At 38.8% G+C, this 17,399-nt stretch overlaps 1 protein-coding gene across 3 annotated transcripts in view; it reads right to left on the reverse strand.

Annotated features, from left to right (window-relative positions):
- The window catches only part of CLPB (ClpB caseinolytic peptidase B homolog (E. coli)), a 207,362-nt gene that overhangs the window by 109,428 nt on the left and 80,535 nt on the right, over positions 1-17,399 (reverse strand). The window contains exon 5 of one of the 3 annotated variants that reach the window (XM_006885548.1): positions 13,226-13,315. The exons of the other annotated variants lie outside the window; for them this stretch is intronic. Coding sequence (XP_006885610.1) covers positions 13,226-13,315 — 90 coding nt within the window. The remainder of the gene's footprint in view (positions 1-13,225; positions 13,316-17,399) is intronic. 3 annotated transcript variants of the gene reach the window in all.

A 17,399-nucleotide genomic window follows, 5' to 3' on the forward strand; every position in this document is an offset into this window, starting at 1 on the left:
CAATATTATTCAAAATGGGTGATCCTGGAGGACATTATGCTGAGTGAAATATCTCAGTCACAAAAGGACAAATACTGCATAGTGCCACTGTTGTAGAAAGTGACTGACATCAGGGTTGGAGTAAAACTGGATCGATTAGGTATACTGAATTGAAAGAGATAAGGGAGATAACAGTTTAAAAGTGATATATGATAGCATATTATGATTATCACAGGAATCCATAATTAGGGTTTCATAGTGGAGTGCATCTGGTGCGGGGTGGCAGAGGCGGGCAGGGTTGGGGTGTGGGGGGGAATTATATACCAACCAAGAAGTTTATGTTTTGCTTTTCAAAGAGAGGAATGAACTGGGGGGAGGGGGTTAAAGAAAAAAATGCAACAATGAATGAATAAAAATCCAAAATCTCTGTATATGTTCATTAAAATTAATAAAATAAAATGTAAAAAAAATGCTAAGGAAAAAAAAAGAGTGGTTTTACGATTTTACAGTCTCACAATATATAAACGTTGCTCTCCCTCTACATCCTTTCCAATGTTTATTACTTGCTATACTGTTAAACTTTGCCACTGCTATTGCAGTGAGATGGTTTCTCATTGTGGTTTTGATTTGCATCTTTCTTACTGCCAGTGATTTGGAGCATTTCTTCATGTGTCTCTTAGCCATTTGAATATCTTCTTCTCTGAAAATTCTTTCCATGCCTTTTGCTCATTTGGTAATTGGGTTATCAGTCTTTTTCTTATGGAGGCCCAGGATTATTCTATAAACTTTTTAAAAAATTTTTCTTTTTAAATTTTTATTAATTTTAATGAACATTTACAGAGATTTTGGATTTCCATTCATTCATTGTTGCATTTTTCTCCCTGCCCACCTCTCCCACCCCTAGTTCCCTTTTCTCCTTGAAAAGTAAAGGAAAAATTCCTTCATTGGTATACAAGCTCCCTGCCCAACCCTCTCTGCCCCAAGTACAGTCCATTATGCAACCTTCATTCTGAACTCTTATCATAACCATAATACCCCAGCATACATTGCTTTTGAACGGTCTATTTGTATTTCTTTCTTTTTTTTTGTTTTTTTATTATTAAATTTTATTAATTTTAATGAACATTTACAGAGATTTGAGGTTTTCATTCATTCATTGTTGCACTATTTTCTCTACCCTCCTCCCCAGTTCATTCTTCTTTTTTTCCCCCCTTGAAAGTCTGTTTTAATTGTCCAGTTGCCACAGTGCTTGTCAAAGCCAGTTCTGATTAATCTCCTTTGTCAGTGTGTCCTTTGCTACCTATCACTCCTCCTTGAGAGAGACTTCACCCTGTATTCTGTAAACTTTTGAGGCATATCACTCTCTGTTCTTATTCTTCTTAATGTTAACCATTATTTGTTATAATCCACACAGTCAAATGCTTTTGCATAGCCAATAAAACACAAATAGACAAAAAAAAAAAAAGAATAGGTTTTGCTTGAGCACAATCAAGTGTTCTGGGATTTCCACTCTTCTCAGTTACCCACAATATGTTGTAATCTATCAAATGCCTTTGCATAGTCAATGAAGCACACATAGACATTCCTTTGGTATTCTTTGCTTTCAGCCAAGATCCATGTGACATTGGCGATAATGTCTCTAGTGCCACAACCTCTTAAATCCAGCTTGTAGATAAATGAAGGGAGAGATCTTCCCTTCAGGAACGAGTGGGTGATCAGAGATGGCAGGTATTGTAATTAATGCTATGGAACAAAATGTACATGAGTTACTGACTGAAAAATATGTTTTGTAAACTAAAAAAAAAAAAAGCACTATTCCAATTGTTTTTGGATCATTTTCAGCAGAATTTTGCTTGTGTGTGATATTAGTGATGATTGTTCGATAACTTCCACACTCTATCAGTTCACCTTTTTTTTTTAATAAAAAATATGGTTCTCTTTCAGTCAACTGGCCAGGTAGTAAGTAATCTTCCAAATTTCTTGATACAACCTGGCGAGCATGTCCAAGGCGGTATCTATTTGTTGAAATACGTCTATGCGTATGCTGTCAATTCCAGGGGTCCTGGTTCCTTTAGAGCAGATTCAACTTCTTCTTTCATCACCATTGCTTCTTTAACATATGTTATTTCATGAAATTCTTCTGTGTCAGCCGATTCTTTTTGTACAGTGACTCTGCATACTCCTTCCATCTTCTTTTAATGCTTTGCAAAAGGCTGAACAGGAACTTTAGGAGGCAGTAGTGAATTTATAAATTCGTGAATTTATGTTAGTGATGGAGATAACAGCTCAGAAAAGGAGGGTAAAAAATGAATGTCACTAAATGATCTTTGTAGCTGTATGTTTTTCGCTATGCATATTCTCAAAAAAAAACAACCAATAGAACTATGGTGTTATGAAAGTCGGATATCTCACAGCTGCCCCTCCAGAGGGTTTTTAAAGGTTGTAAACCACATGGTAGGAGACTGCTCATCTTTCTCCCTTGGAACAGTTAGAGGATTCAAATTATGTGCAGTGCAATTCCTTACCATTAGGCCACCAGAGGTCCCTGACAATAAATAAAACTTCTTATGCTGCAATAGAAGAGACAATTTCATGGATCACAACGAAATACAGGTAATCCCCAATTTATGATTCGATTCTAGTCTGATAACTCTGTTGTAAATTGATTCTGATGTAAATTGAGTATCTTATTTTTATGTCTTATTACTGTCATTTTAATCAGGATCTTTGTAAATCTGATTTTTGGTTTTGGGGGGTTGGAGCTATTACACAGAGAAATGCATGCTGTATTGTTAGGTGCTATTGAGCTGGGAAAGTTTTTGGTATCTTTTTTTAAAAATTAATTTTAAAGTTTACAGAGACTTTGGATTTCCATTCATTCATTATTGTACTTCCCCCCACCCCCCAATTCGCTCTTCTCTTTGGAGAGTATAAGAAAAATTATTTCATTGTTATACAATCCCTCCCCCCAAGTCCACTCCACTGTTCAGCCTTCATTCTGGACTCCTGTAATGACAATATAATACCTAATCATTTATCCCTTTTAAACAGTTTTCTCCTTCATCTGTTTTAACACAGTATACATAACTTATCCCAACTTTCTCAGTCTCCCCTCAACGCTGATGTCAGTCCCATTTTACAACAGTGGCACTATGTAGTATTTGTCCTTTTGTGACTGAGATATTTCACTCAGCATAATGTCCTCCAGGTTCACCCATTTTGTACAATATTTCATGAGTTCCTTGTTTTTCAGTGCTGCATAGTATTCAATTGTGTGACGATACCAGGGCTGCTCTATCCATTCATTTGTTGATGGGCACTTGGGTTGTTTCCAACTCTTTGCTACTGTGAACAAAACAGCAATATATGGGTGTGAATATATCTGCTTGGGTGGCAGTTACGGTTTCTTTAGGGTATATTCCCAGTAGAGGAACTGCTGGGTCAAATGGCATTACTATTTGCAACTTTTTGAGAAAGTGCCATACAGCTTTCCATAGTGGTTGCACCATTTTACCCTCCCATCAAAAGTGAATAAGGGTTCCCATTTCTCTGCAACCACACCAGCATTTGATGTTTGCAGTTCTGTTAAATTTTGCTATTCTTTCTGGGGTCAGATGATATCTCATAGTTGTTCTGATTTGCATCTCTCTTAGAGCTAGGGATTTTGAATATTTCTTCATGTATTTTTTTGCCATCTGAATGTCTTCTTTGGAGAAGTGTCTGTTCATATCCTGTGCCCATTTTTCAACTGGGTTATTTATATTGTTGTGGTGCTCGAATATTTTATAAATTCTAGATATAAGTCCCTTGTCTGACATATCATAACCAAATCTGTTTCTCCGACCTGTGACTTCCTTTTTATCCTGTTGGAGAAGTTTTTGGATGTGCATAGGGATTTGATTCTTAGAAGTTCTCATTCATCTATTTTATCCTCTCCTGGTTGTAAAGGTATCTTTTAAGGTATATATGTATGTATTAAAATTTTAATGTATGTATACATACATTAAAAGATACCAAGAGATTTGAACTGGTTCTTTTCCATTTAGCCATACTTGATGAAGCCTAACTGGAATAGATCTGAATTTTCAAAATATGGGTAATATGAGAGGATAATCAGAATGGGAAAAATTTTTAGTTGACATTCAGCCAGAAACCTAATCTCCCTGTTAGAAAGCAAAGGCAATATATGCACTGCATAACACAAAATCTCTGGACAGACAGACTTGGAAACAGTAGTGCCCAGTTCAAAGATGGTGGCAACCAAAATGTTTTCAATGAATGTCAATTTCTATGGTCATAGTAATAATCTAATCTTCCTAATCAAGCTTTTCACTAGGCTCACTATGCCTCTTCTGACTCTCCCATTTCAAAGCTTCAAACTGCAATTTCCCCCATTCTCCTCGTCTTTCTGCTTCACTCAAACTTCAAAAATTAATGAATTTTTTTTTAAATTTGGAATTCTGTCCCAATTTTGCTATGTTGACCATGACTGAATCTGTTCAAACTTGTTTGAAGCTCTGAAAAATACACAAATTAAAAAAAAACAAAAAACACAACAAACTTAAATAAGGAAGAAGAGTTGGATGATGTTGACATTTTGTCCACTGCAGTAATAATTCTCCTTTCAAAGGTTCTGGATTATCTGGGAACGAGGATGGTATTTCTAGTGAGAAAATGAGTGAGAGTTGCCTTTACAGTCTTACACAACTTTTTTCTTTACATATTTCTTCATACTATCTCACTGCTTCCTAAATCTACTTACTGACTTTAACAAAATAGTCAGTGTTTGGAACCATGTTTTCAAGCAAGTAAAGCCCTCAATTAGTTTAGGGAATAGAAAGAGAAGGTGAAAACAAACTGTAGAGGGTGAAACCAGTTTACTCCTTGGAGGCAAAGCTTTGGAAGCTCTATCTCATATACTTTGAGCATACTGCCAGGAGAGACATCAAGCTTAGGAGAGAGGGTCAGTACAGGAGAAGACGACCCTGGATGAGATGGATTGACACAATGACTGTGGCAATGGGGCAGGTAAATCATAGGTGGTAAGGTTGGCTCAGGATAGAGCAAGGTTCAGAACCACTGTTGATAGGGTTGCTACAAGTCACATTTGACTCAATGAAATATAACAACAACAACAATAATAAAAAATAATCTTTCACTGTAAAATTTTTGGACAGCTGCTTTCCTTCCTCTTTCTCAATACTTCTTTCTTGTTTAAAAATCCATCAAATCTTGATCTGTCCAGATTTAATGCCTTTCTTTTTGATTTATATTGCAAGTCTACATTGGTGACATCAAGTTCTGAATTCAACCACTCTGCCTCATGGACAATTTTTCTACCAATCTTTTCCATCATATCATCCTGATCAAACACTAAGAGGATGCCTAAGTAATTGAGTAATTTTTTTCCATATTCCTTACATGCATGTTCCTGTAACTTTCTCCTTTGAAGACGTACTAATGAGAAGATACAAACCTACATGTCACCATCACTTTTCTCCCTCCAAAAAAATCATCCAACAGCTGTCATTAGGTTGAGTTTGTTGTAACTTGAATATGTATTGTCTGAAATAGTATTGAAAGAAGAACTCCCTTGGTTGGAATGCACCATAGAACAGTCACAACAACGGTCAAACATGAAGATGGCACAGGGCTGTGTAACTTTTCCTCCTGTTACACACAAGCTTTCATGAGTTAATTCAATGGCAACTAACAACAACATGGAGACAGAAAATACATTAATGTTTGCCTAGGGTGCCCTGATAGGGAAATGGCTAAGAGCTAGGTTTCTAACCAAGTTCAAACTCACTAAGCTGCTTTGCAGGAGAAAAAACATGGCATAAAGCTTATATCCCAGAAAACTTAATGGGGCAGTTCTTCTCGTGATATGGGACTGTTATGACAGCACGCAAAAACAATATGGGCTGGTGGGGTTAAGGGGTGAATGAGGGGTTACTAATAATGAATATAAGGTTTCTTTTTAGGGTGATGAACTATTATAAAATGGACTGTGTTAAGGCTATACAATTCTGTGAATATATAGAAAACCACTGAATTGTATACTTTAATGGGTATATTGTGTGGTATGTGAACGGAAACTCAATAAAGCTGTTATATTTGAAAAAAGGATATTGCCTGGCATAGATAAAGGGCAGTAAATTTATTGTTACTGTGTCCTTTCTTCTTTCTGATTCCACCTTTTCTGGCCAGAATCATCTTTAATACTAGCACAATAGGCTAGTTACTTAGGCTTTATGAAGGGCCAGAAGCTTAATCCTGAATGCCAATACCCCAGGACTAAAGTCAGGAAATCAAAAGATGAATTGCCTTGGGAAAATCTGCTGTCAGTGACCTCTCCAGAGTACAAAAAAGCAACAACATCATTCTAGAGATTAAGGTATGCTTAATCCAGGCCATGGTCTTTGTAATTACTTGTTATACTACAAAGAGTTGGACAATAACTAAGGATGGCACAAGAAGAATCGATGCCTTCAAATTGTAGTGCTAGAGAAGAGTCTTGAACATACCATGGACTGGAGAGGGTGAAACCACGTTTCCTTGGAGGTTACGATTTTGAAGCTCTGTCTTACATACTCTGGGCATGTGGCCAGGATAGACTGGTCCCTGGAGAGGGAAATCGTATTTGGAAGGGTGGAGGGGCAGCGCAGAAGAGGATGACCCTGGATGAGATGAACTGACACAGTGACTTGGACAATGGGGATTGGTGAGTCAGAGTTAGTGAGACTGGCTCAGGGCAGGGTTCAGAGCTGTTGTACATAGGGTCACTATGGGTCGCAGGCAACTTGACAGCACATAACAACAACAACAACAACAACAACAACAACAACAACATAATTCTGACAATAATAAGAAACTAGTGATTGCTACTCATTGAGGACTTACTATGTGCCAGGTTCTGTGCTAGGAATTTTACAGCAATTTTCCTCATAGGAACCATATGTTGGTACTATTATTCCTATTTAATAAAACTCACTGAGAGCTTACTATGTGTCAGATTCTGTGTTACTGAGCTTCACAACTATTTTCTTCCTAAGAGTCATGTTGCTGTTGTGTCCAATTGGCTTAGACATGAGTCATAGCTGACCCTCAAGTGGATTTTCAGAGGCTATAAATCACGTGCAAGGGGAATAACCATCCTTTTTCCATGAAGCAACTGCTGGTTTCAAACTGTCTGCCTCAGGTTGGCAGTACAACTCCTCCTCCAATAAGCCACCAGAGTGTCCTCATAAGATCCATGGGCTTATGCAAACCCATGTTTATTGTGGTTTTATTCGCAATAGCAAAGAACTGGAAGCAACCTAAGTGCCCATCAACAAAGGAAGAGACAGAGAAGCTGTGGTACATTCACACAATGGAATACTATGCTGCTTTGAAAAACAAAGAACTCATGAAATATATAAAATGGGTGAACCTAGAGGACATTATGTTGGGTGAAATATCTCTACCACAAAAGGACAAATACTGCATAGTGCCACTGTTGTAAAACGGGACTGACATCGGGGTTGGTGGGAGACTGAGAAAGATGGGATAAATAATGTATACTGCATTGAAACAGATGAAGGAGAGAACTGTTTAAAAGGGATGTATTATTAGATATTATTGTTATGACAGGAGTCTAGAACGAAGGTTGCACATTGGAGTGGACTTCAAAAGTTTTCTTTTACTTTACAAAGAGAAGAGAGAAATAGTGGGGGAAGGGTGGACAGGGAGAAAAGCACAACCATGAATGAATGGAAATCCCCAGTCTCTGTAAACTTTCATTAAAATTAATAATAATAATAATAATAATAATAATAATAATGAACCATGGATTGACATTATTATTCTTATTTAAGAAATGACGAAACTGATACACAGAGGGGCTATAAACGTGCTTAAGGTAGCATCAGTCAATGAACTTATATGTTCAACTGCAAGCCTTATAATCTTTTCTCTATGTGACATTATATGGTTACATTATCCTTTCTTTATTTATTTCTTCCTTTTCTTTACACCAAATTAGTTAAAATTTAGAAAATACTTTTGAACATTGTAGATGCTGAATAAATTACTTCTTTAGTGAGTGGATATTCATCTTATGTTCCAAGCAGAAAGTAGGCTCTTGAAGGATAGAGATTGCATCTTTACTCTCTTTATTCTTTATATAGAGAAGGTACTCACAGTCGTCTGGGCTGGCCTATAGCTGGAGGACCAAAACTTGCTTAAAAATGGTTCTTACAGACATCATGCCCTCAGCTCATGTACTGAATGGTTTCAAGAACAGAACTTTGCCTACTTCCTCAGCACCCTCTCATAGTGTAGCACAGAAACTAGCACATAGAAAGAGCCTAGAAAAGGTGTGAGGAATTAAATAGAAGATTGGATCAGCACTTAGTCTATTATAGACACATCAAGGACAGCGTCACCATAGATCTCCAAGTCTCTATTATTCTTATGTAAAGGAAAGGGCAGAACAGGAAAGTTCTGGAACTTTAAGAAGACAAGCCACTGTTAGTGGTACAAGGCAGTGTGGAATTGTACCGGACCCAGGATCCTCATCAAGTTCAAAAGGTGGGATAAATTCCTAAGACTCTGTTTTTCAGTTTATTTATAGACCCATCAAAATGGTTTGAGTCTTTTTTGCTTTCCATTCCTCCTTTAAGAGTACCAACACACACAGAACTATCTATATTCTTTTTGATTTGTCCTATGATTACTGAATTCACCTCTCCCTTTACCCTCATCCCAACCAAAGCTGTATTCTTTCAGTTCAGGATCCTAAGGAGCCGGGCTGACGACAAGAGGAAGAAGTCTGCTCTCTTTGTCTCTGAGCTGGTTATACAGCTTGGTTGGTCAGTCTTGGTCCCTATGTATTCCTCATCCATACACCTGCTTGCCACTCTCTGCCTTTTCTTCAAGATGTTAAAAACTTGCAATAAAAAACAAATACAAAATGCTGTAATTAATAGCCAATTCCAAGCCAACCCAGCATCTCGACTAATAAACCTCAACACTTGGAAAAAGAACAATAAATTCTGCCCCTCTATGGTTCTGAGGTGGTCTCTTTTATATACTCCGTATGTGTGTGTATGTATGTGGGTAAGTGTGTCTACATATATATTTATTTTCCTTTATTTCCCATCCAGGGAGGGGCAGAATAATGAACTGCGTGCGTCAGGGAAGATGAATCTGAGATACTAGGGAGCAGTGCAGTAAAAAGATTAAAGTGTTATTATTGTTGGTTTTTTTCCCCCCATGGTCCATTGTGACAGCTCGACCGTCATCTGTAAAAAATGTCTCAGCGAGAGATAATCATCGGAAACTCAATAAAGCGTCAGGGGGAGCCTCAGCCCCCATCAATCACTGGGTGCCTGGAAAATTTCAGCCCTCTGTCTCCCTTCCTGCTATCCATATAAATGTCTCTAATATATTTTGTGTGGTGTGTGGGACCTATCCCTGATTTGGAACTTTTGATGAAAAAATATTTATACACAAAATATGTAAATCCGTTAAAAAAATCACAAGACTAGTTCTTTAGCACCCCATTCCACTTTTTATTATTTTTATAAATGCAACAGAATTTATTCTTTTTAATAAAACATGTCAACTAGTCTATTTCTTTTTTCTAGTCTAAGAAATATATATACGCACACAGATAAACACAGACATATAGGTTTAGAGGGCTAAAAGGATAGAAACAATTAACTAATGGACTGATAAACTTAATACTAAAGCTAGCCAAAATGTCTGATGGACTTGGACTGACAGGACATGTCCATGCTTGTGACTTTACAATGGCCAAGGCTGCTGAGAAAGGACCTGTAGAAGCAATGGCCCTGCTTTTGTGACAAGGCTATAAATGGGAATGGACAATGACAGGGAAAAAGCAGGGACACTGATTAAAGAAGAAAAACTTGCCAAAGAGTTTTTAGCTTACTGGTTCCAAAGCCTTCCAAGACGCTGGACAAAACAGAGGTTCTAAGCTGGCAATATAAGTTGAACCGGTTGTTGAATTCCATAAAAGAAGAGACTGTTTCTGCTGGCATCTTGTCTCTGCCCTAGTTTCCTTTACTGCCTATGTTACAGAGTTGCTGTAAGATACAGTAAATATCAATAGATGGTACCTGCTGTTCCTATTATCACTGAGCTCTCATCATTATCTGCTCCTGCTTCTCTACTCTTGAGGCATCAACCTCGGCAGGCCCTATTTTCTAGGGTCTTCAAGCTCCTCCTTCAAGGATTAAGTCCAAGAATTTTTGCTCTGGTTCCAGTCTACTACTGTTACATGTTTACTGTTCTCTACTCTCCTTAAACTCTCTGATGCATAATAAGTGATTGCAAAGACCATGGCCTGTATCAGATGCACCTTAGTCTCCAGAGTGATACCATTGCTCTTCAATACTTTGGAGAGGTCCTTAACATCAGACTTTCCCATCGCAATATGTCTTTTAATTTTCTAGTTGCTGGTGCCAAGAGTGACTGTGCAGCCAAGCAAACTAAAGCTGTAAACAATCTCAATCTCTTCACCATCCATCCTGATGCTGCCAATTGGTCCACTGGTGAGAATCTTTGTCTTCTTGATATTGAGCTTCAATCCATACCAAAGGCTGCAGTCCTTGACCCTCTGCAGCAAGCATTTCAGGTCCTCCTCAGTTTCAGCAATCACTTGTTATGTATCAGAGAGTTGGACAATGACTAGGAAGGACAGAAGGAAAATGGATGCCTTTGAGCTGTGGTGCTGGAGAAGAGTATTGAATATACCCTGGACTGCCAAGAAAACAAACAGATTCATCCTGGAGAGGGTTAAACTGGGCTGCTACTTGGAGGCAAGGATTCTGGGGCTTTGTCTGACAACTTTAGACATGTTGTAAGGAGGGACAGGTCCTTGGAGAGGGACATCATGCTTGGGAGGGTAGAGGGCAGGCACAGGACGGGAAGACCCTCTATGAGGTGGACTGATTCAGTGACTGGGTTAATTGGGATGGGTGTGTCAGAGGCCGTGTGATTCGCACAGGATAGAGCAGGGTTTAGGGCTGTTGTACATAGGGTCTCTATGAATCACAAGCGACTCGACGGCACATAATAATAACAACAACAACAACAACAATAACAACTTTCCTTAAGAGGGAGCGCAGATGACTTACTAGTAAAGAGCTGTGCTGCCAACCCAAAGGCATATCGTTCAAATTCACCAATAGCTCCATGAGAGAAAGATGAGCAGTCTCTTCCTTTGCAATTTACTGACTCTGAAAACCTGCTGGAAGGTCAACTATGAGTTGGTTCTGACTTGACAACAATGAGTGAGTGACTGAGTGATTCTTGTTAAAAATGCTAAGGACCTCTAACATGTTAAAGAGTAAGGATGTACATTTAAACACAAAGGTGCACTTAGCTCAAGATATGCTTTTTCAATTGCTTCAAATGTAAAAGCTTGATAATGAATAAGAAAAAGTATGCCTCTGAATTATGATATTGGTGAAGAATATGGAATATACACTATGTATTGCCAAAAGGACAAATATATCTATCTGCTTTAGAAGAAGTACACTCAGAATGCTCCTTAAAGGCCAGGAAGGTGATATTTTGCTTCATGTACTTTTTTATATTACCAGGAAGGGATCATCCTTAGAAAAGGACTTCATAAAAAAAAAAAAAAAAAAAAAAAAAAAAAAAGAAAAGGACTTCATGCTTGAAAAGCTGGAGAGTTTGCAAAGCAGAGGAAGATCCTGAGTGAGATGGATTGACATAGTGAGTGCAACAATAAATAATTACAGTGGAGATTTTGAAGACAGTACAGGATTGGGCAAGGTTACAATCTATTGTACATGGAGTTGGAATGGACACAACAGTACCTGACAACCTTCTCTAACATGAATGTTCTGCTATGTGGATACATCACATATATCTGCTTACTGAACTGAAACTTGTTTGTTTTGAGTGTTTTGGACAAAGAACATTTCTTCTACTCACATATAGTCACATCAATCCAGTAAAAGTTTTCCCAGCTACCCTATACTTCAAGGCTCACATCTCATTTTATTTCCTTGACTACTTCAGCCATGTTGTTGTTGTTATGTGCTATTGAGTCATCTGCAACTGATAGTTCTGAACCCCGTTCTATTCTGAGCCAGTCTCACTGTCTCTGACACTCCTGTCCCCATTGCCCTAGTCACTGTGTCAATTCATCTCATCCTGGGTCTTCCTCTCCTGCATTGCCCCTTCACCGTTTTAAACACGATGTCCTTTTTCAAGGACTGGTCCCTCTTAGCCACATGAGAGCTACAAAATTCTTGCCTCCAGAAAGCAACTTTGTTTTACCCTCTCCAGGACAGACAGACCTGTTTGTTCTTTAGGAGAACAAACACTGTCCATCTCTCTGATGGACAGCAAGTAAGTGCGAAGACCATGGTCTGGATCAGGTCGACCTTAGTCCTTTCTGAGCTGAAAGTCCATGTTATATATACCTCTAGCTGAATATTTGTCAAATATAATCTTGGCCAATGGTCCTTATCAATTATTGTTATTGGTATCACCTTAAATTTGCATAACGTCTTATATTTTCTCAAGTGCTTTAAAATTACTTACCGGTGATACAATAGATGATGACAATGAAGATATAAACAGAGGTGTGCATTAATGGAATTCTTTCTATGCTAGGCTTTAGATTCAGGAAAAACATAAAACATTTCTAACTCTCAATCATTTCCTTTACAAATAAGGAGATCACCTTTAAGAGGTATAAAAACTGCTCAAAGTGTTGCAATATCAAGTGTCCTGTATATCCATAATATCACGGCTGAGACACATAAACTTTAGGAGTGAAGCTTCAGGAGGCAAGATAACATCTTTTCTAAGGAGGCAAAAGTACAGATGGGTTTTTTAAGCAGTTCAAGCAAAAGACTTTAACACCTGTATCCAAACCACACCACCCAGAGTGGGAGCCTCTAAAATGCAAATTCTTAGGCGCTCCCTAGAACTACCTAGTCAGAATCTCTGGGGATGAGGCCCAGATATTTGCGTTTTAAACAAGCTCTTTAAGTACCTGACAGTTTTATTTCCTTGGGTGCCTTATTACCTCCATCTGAGTTTGAGCTCAGCCATGCATGGATAGGCACACAGTAAGCTAAATTACTGGGCACTGAGTCAACATGGAGAGCAATCAGTGGAGCAGATGAACTGGGATGAGCCTACTCCTTGGCAGGGTCCTAGGCAAAGGAAAGAATATTATAGAGAACAGTTCTGTTACTGCCAGTGGGGACTCCTAGCCACCTTGAGAAGGCCAGGGCACTTGTCCACTGGTTAGTGCTCCACCAGCCTGCACTGTCTTGTTCCTTATCTAAAGACACAGGGATGGAGAGGTCAGGGCCTGCAACCCCTGAAGCTGGAGATACACAGAAAGGGCCTACTGGAGTTAGTTGGGTTGCCACTGGCAGGTTGAGCCTGGCAAATCTGTATCCTTTACTATCAGAGGGGCCTATACTAACTCAGCTTCTGCACAACTCATCTTTATTCAGCCGCCACTTGGAGCTAAGATAAGTTGATTTATAATACTTCTCTGGCCACGTTTCTGTCGTGTTTTATTGTTTTAATTGTACATATGAGAGGCACTCTGAGTGCTCGCTTACATTTCTGACAGCCCCAGACACCCAATGTTTATAACAGTTTCTTACAAGCAGCCAGCGGCATCTCCGGCTGGGCAACTTGTTTACTGTTACCACTGATTTACTGCCTTCTCCACCTGAGGATTGAGGCCCACCACCCACTGGGGCCAGCCACAAGTGGAACTATACTGGAGTGGATATGGGTGGGGCTCAGAGTGTACCTAAGAATGTGGCTGAGACCATGAGTGACCTGGGAGAGGAGTGGCTGTGATCTCCATGCTCCTGTCCACATTTGTCCTATCTCTGCCTTTGCTCAAGCTTTGGCCTTACTCAGAATATATTTTGTTGCCCCTTTCCTGATCTTCCAAAGCTGAGCTCAAATCCACTTCTTGCAGGTATATTACTTGTTCTGATGGCGAGGCTACCAACTTCTAAACTAAAAAGACTCCATTGCTGTTAGTTGGTCTGACTCATGGCAATCCTCCACAGGGCTTCTGAAGCTGTGAATCTTTACAAGAGTAGACTGCCCTGCTTGGATTCAGACTGCAACACACATGGATCACAGAGCTGATGAGGACCTCAAAGGCTACATAATCAATGCCCACACAGGAATCCAATGAATCTTTGATGAGCAGACATCTAACTCCCATTACTGCTTTTGAGTCAATTTCTAGTCTTAGCCTCCATCAGGATTCTGAGGGTGCTCTGGTGGCCTAGTGGTTAAGGAGCCGTGCAGCAAACCCAAAGGTATGTGTGTGGTTCAAATTCACCAGCTGCTCTGCAAGAGAAAGATGGGCAGTTTCCTCTAGTGTGATTAACTGCCTCTGAAAACCTGCTGCAGGGTCAGCTGTGGATTGGTCTGACTTGACAGCACACAACAACAACAACAACAACAATGACATCAGGTTTCTGAGGCTTTACATCTTAAGAGGAGGAGATTACTCATGCTTCTCCCTAACAGCTACTGGCAGATTAGCTCTGATGATCTTTTGATAGCAGCCCAATATGTAAGACATAGGGGCCCCACCAGGGCTCCTTCCAGCTTCTGTTAGTCACCTTTAAGTGGTAATCTCCCTGAAATTAGAACTCATTCTAGGGGAAAAGAACTTATCTTCTCAAAGGGATCCATCATGGCCAAAAGATCAAGAATCACTGCTATTGTCTCTTCTCTAGTTCTGTCTTCCACATCCAGAATAGACCTTGAAATCTATGGTCTCCAGGATAAGGTATCTACTCCCAAGTGCTGTCTTATAAAGTCCTTCCTATGTACAGCCTTTTAACCTCAAGTTATTTCCTGCTCCACATCCTACCTCCCATCCCTACGTCACTGTAATGCGCTGTTCCTGTGTCTGGAAGGCCCACCCCTCCCAGTCTGCCTAGCAATCTCTGATTTACCCTCAAAACCTGATCCAAAGTCACTTACCCTGTGACATTTACCAGACACCAGTCTTCCCTCAGGCAGAGGTCTCTTTCCAGAGTGATCTACATGCCCAGTACACCTACTTTTGCCATTTATCATTCTGTACTGTGATTCCTTGCTCATAAACTCTTCCTTCTTACTTGACTGGGAACATGTGAGGACCTAGCTCATGTATATTTATTTCCATATTCTCAACACCTAGCGGAGTGCTTAATACTCAGTAAATACATGCCGAATTTTTTTTTATACTTTTTTTATTTTTTATTTGTGTGTGTACCATCAAATCAGATTTGACTGGTACAGGAGGAGATTGTTCCTCCTTCTCCAGCAAAGCATCTGGTGGATTTGAACCGTACACCTCTGGGATTGCAGTGCAGCTTCTTGCCACTAGGCCACCAGAGCTCGCTTGAATTTTAAATATTAGAAGCTAATAAGCAATTACAACTGCAGAACATTGTATAATTCACAAATCACATAATTTTTTATTATTACTTTAAAAAAATGTATATTGGTTTACTTATAAAGTTCATAAAGTTCTTATATGTTGTTTTTCACACTGGATCCTTCTTTCCAACAATACTGATAAGGTAGACAAGGATGCATTGCTGGGGTTTAGGAAAGGCTTGCCAAAGTAAAAAAAAAGAAACAAAAATACAACCAAAACACAAAGAACCTACAATCTACCACCTTCTCTGAATACTGAGAACAGACTGAGACTCACAGAAACATCTATTAAAAACCGGTGAACTTGAGGGACTTAGGCACTGTGTAACTATCTTTGCTCCAATACTGAAGGTCTGTTCAACTTTTCTGAGCCTATACGTTCTAAGCAAGGGAAGATGTTATGTACCTCTTGTTCTATCTCCATCCTCTTCATACTACCAGTTCCTCTTCCCCTCTACAACTTAGATAACTGCCTAAGAAAAAGTCAGTCCAATTGAAAGAAAGGAGGAGTACAGGCTGCTTTTGTCTCTATATACTTCATCAATGCAAATGACCCAGAGGTAGGTATCACTCACTTACTCCTGTCAGTTCCAATTCATGGCAACCTGCACACTGGTCAAATAGATAAAAGTGTAAAAGTGGGAAAAGAAAAACAAATAGGAAAAAAATGGTTAAGAAAGCTTTGAGTACTAAGGAGAGGGGAGAACCCTCAGATGATACTAAACGAGTGTAACATTCTAGGCCTGAGGGTCAGAAACAGAATAAATGTAGTCAGAGAGCAAAGCACATCCTGGCTGATAAACCAGGGAGAAGACGACAAACTGCCAGGAAATAGTGGCAAGCAAAGGTAGTCTAAAATTAATTAAAAACCCCAAAACCAGAGAGGCTGATTTTGTAAATGAAGTAATAGTGACTTCATCAATCACATCAGAAAAAAATGTCTTGCATGTATACGTTTAAAATGGATCTTAAACACTTCAGAGATTATTGGACCTCAGTATGGGTTTCCCCAAAATAAGACATGAACATGTCAGTATAATCTAATTTAGCTTTTGGAAACGGTTACTGAGAGAGAAAATCAAACAAATGCTAGGCACATTTTGAGTTTTAAAGAAATCTGAGAAAAATGTTTTACAATTTTCTGGATAAAATGGAGAAATGGAGGCTAAAAAAGAATTTTGGTTAAATAAAAATATTCCGTGAATGTTCAACAATGGATGAAAACAGTCTTGAAAGACAATTATTTTCTTTTTAAATGAACTTTTTATTGTTGAGTGAAGGTTTCCAGAGCAGATCAGTTTTCACTCAAAAATTCATTCACCTTTTGGGTGAAAGTTTACAAATCAAACTGGTTGTCCACACCACAATTTACACACATTTTCTTTTGTAAGACTGATTTTAATACTTACAATGTAAAAGCATTCATCCTACTTTCTCACTGTATTTCCTGTTTCCATGTCCTTTTCCTTTCTACCTTCTAAACTTTGTCACTAAGTCAGTGATATCCTTTCAATGTCAAGTGGTTGATTGTATTAATGAGTGTATACCTCCAAAGAATTGTTCACCTTATAGTCCTGTTTTTTGGCTGAAGGTTAAGTTATAGTGTTGGAGGTTCCATCAGTTGCTACCCTACCAGTAAGCTTGGTCTTTTTTAATGATAATAGGGGTTTTTTCCCCTCACATTTTTCTTCTATTTCTCTTTGCTCCAGATGGAGAAGAGAACAAGAGTTATACCTTAAATGGCCACTTTTTCTATTCCATATAAAGTTGGTTATTCATTTTTCCATGTCTCTGAAGAATGATGGTGGGATCTGGATTGGGATAGCACTGTATCTATAGATTACTCTGAGTAGTATCAACAATTTTACAATGTTAAGTTCTTATTCATGACCACAGTCTATTCCTCTATTTTTGTAGATCTTTTTTGGGTTCTTGTAGGGGTGTTTTATATATAT

The sequence above is a fragment of the Elephantulus edwardii genome, unplaced genomic scaffold (genome assembly GCF_000299155.1).
Source record: "Elephantulus edwardii isolate Elephantulus edwardi_28Jun2011 unplaced genomic scaffold, EleEdw1.0 scaffold00044, whole genome shotgun sequence".
Taxonomy (NCBI): Eukaryota; Metazoa; Chordata; class Mammalia; order Macroscelidea; family Macroscelididae; genus Elephantulus; species Elephantulus edwardii.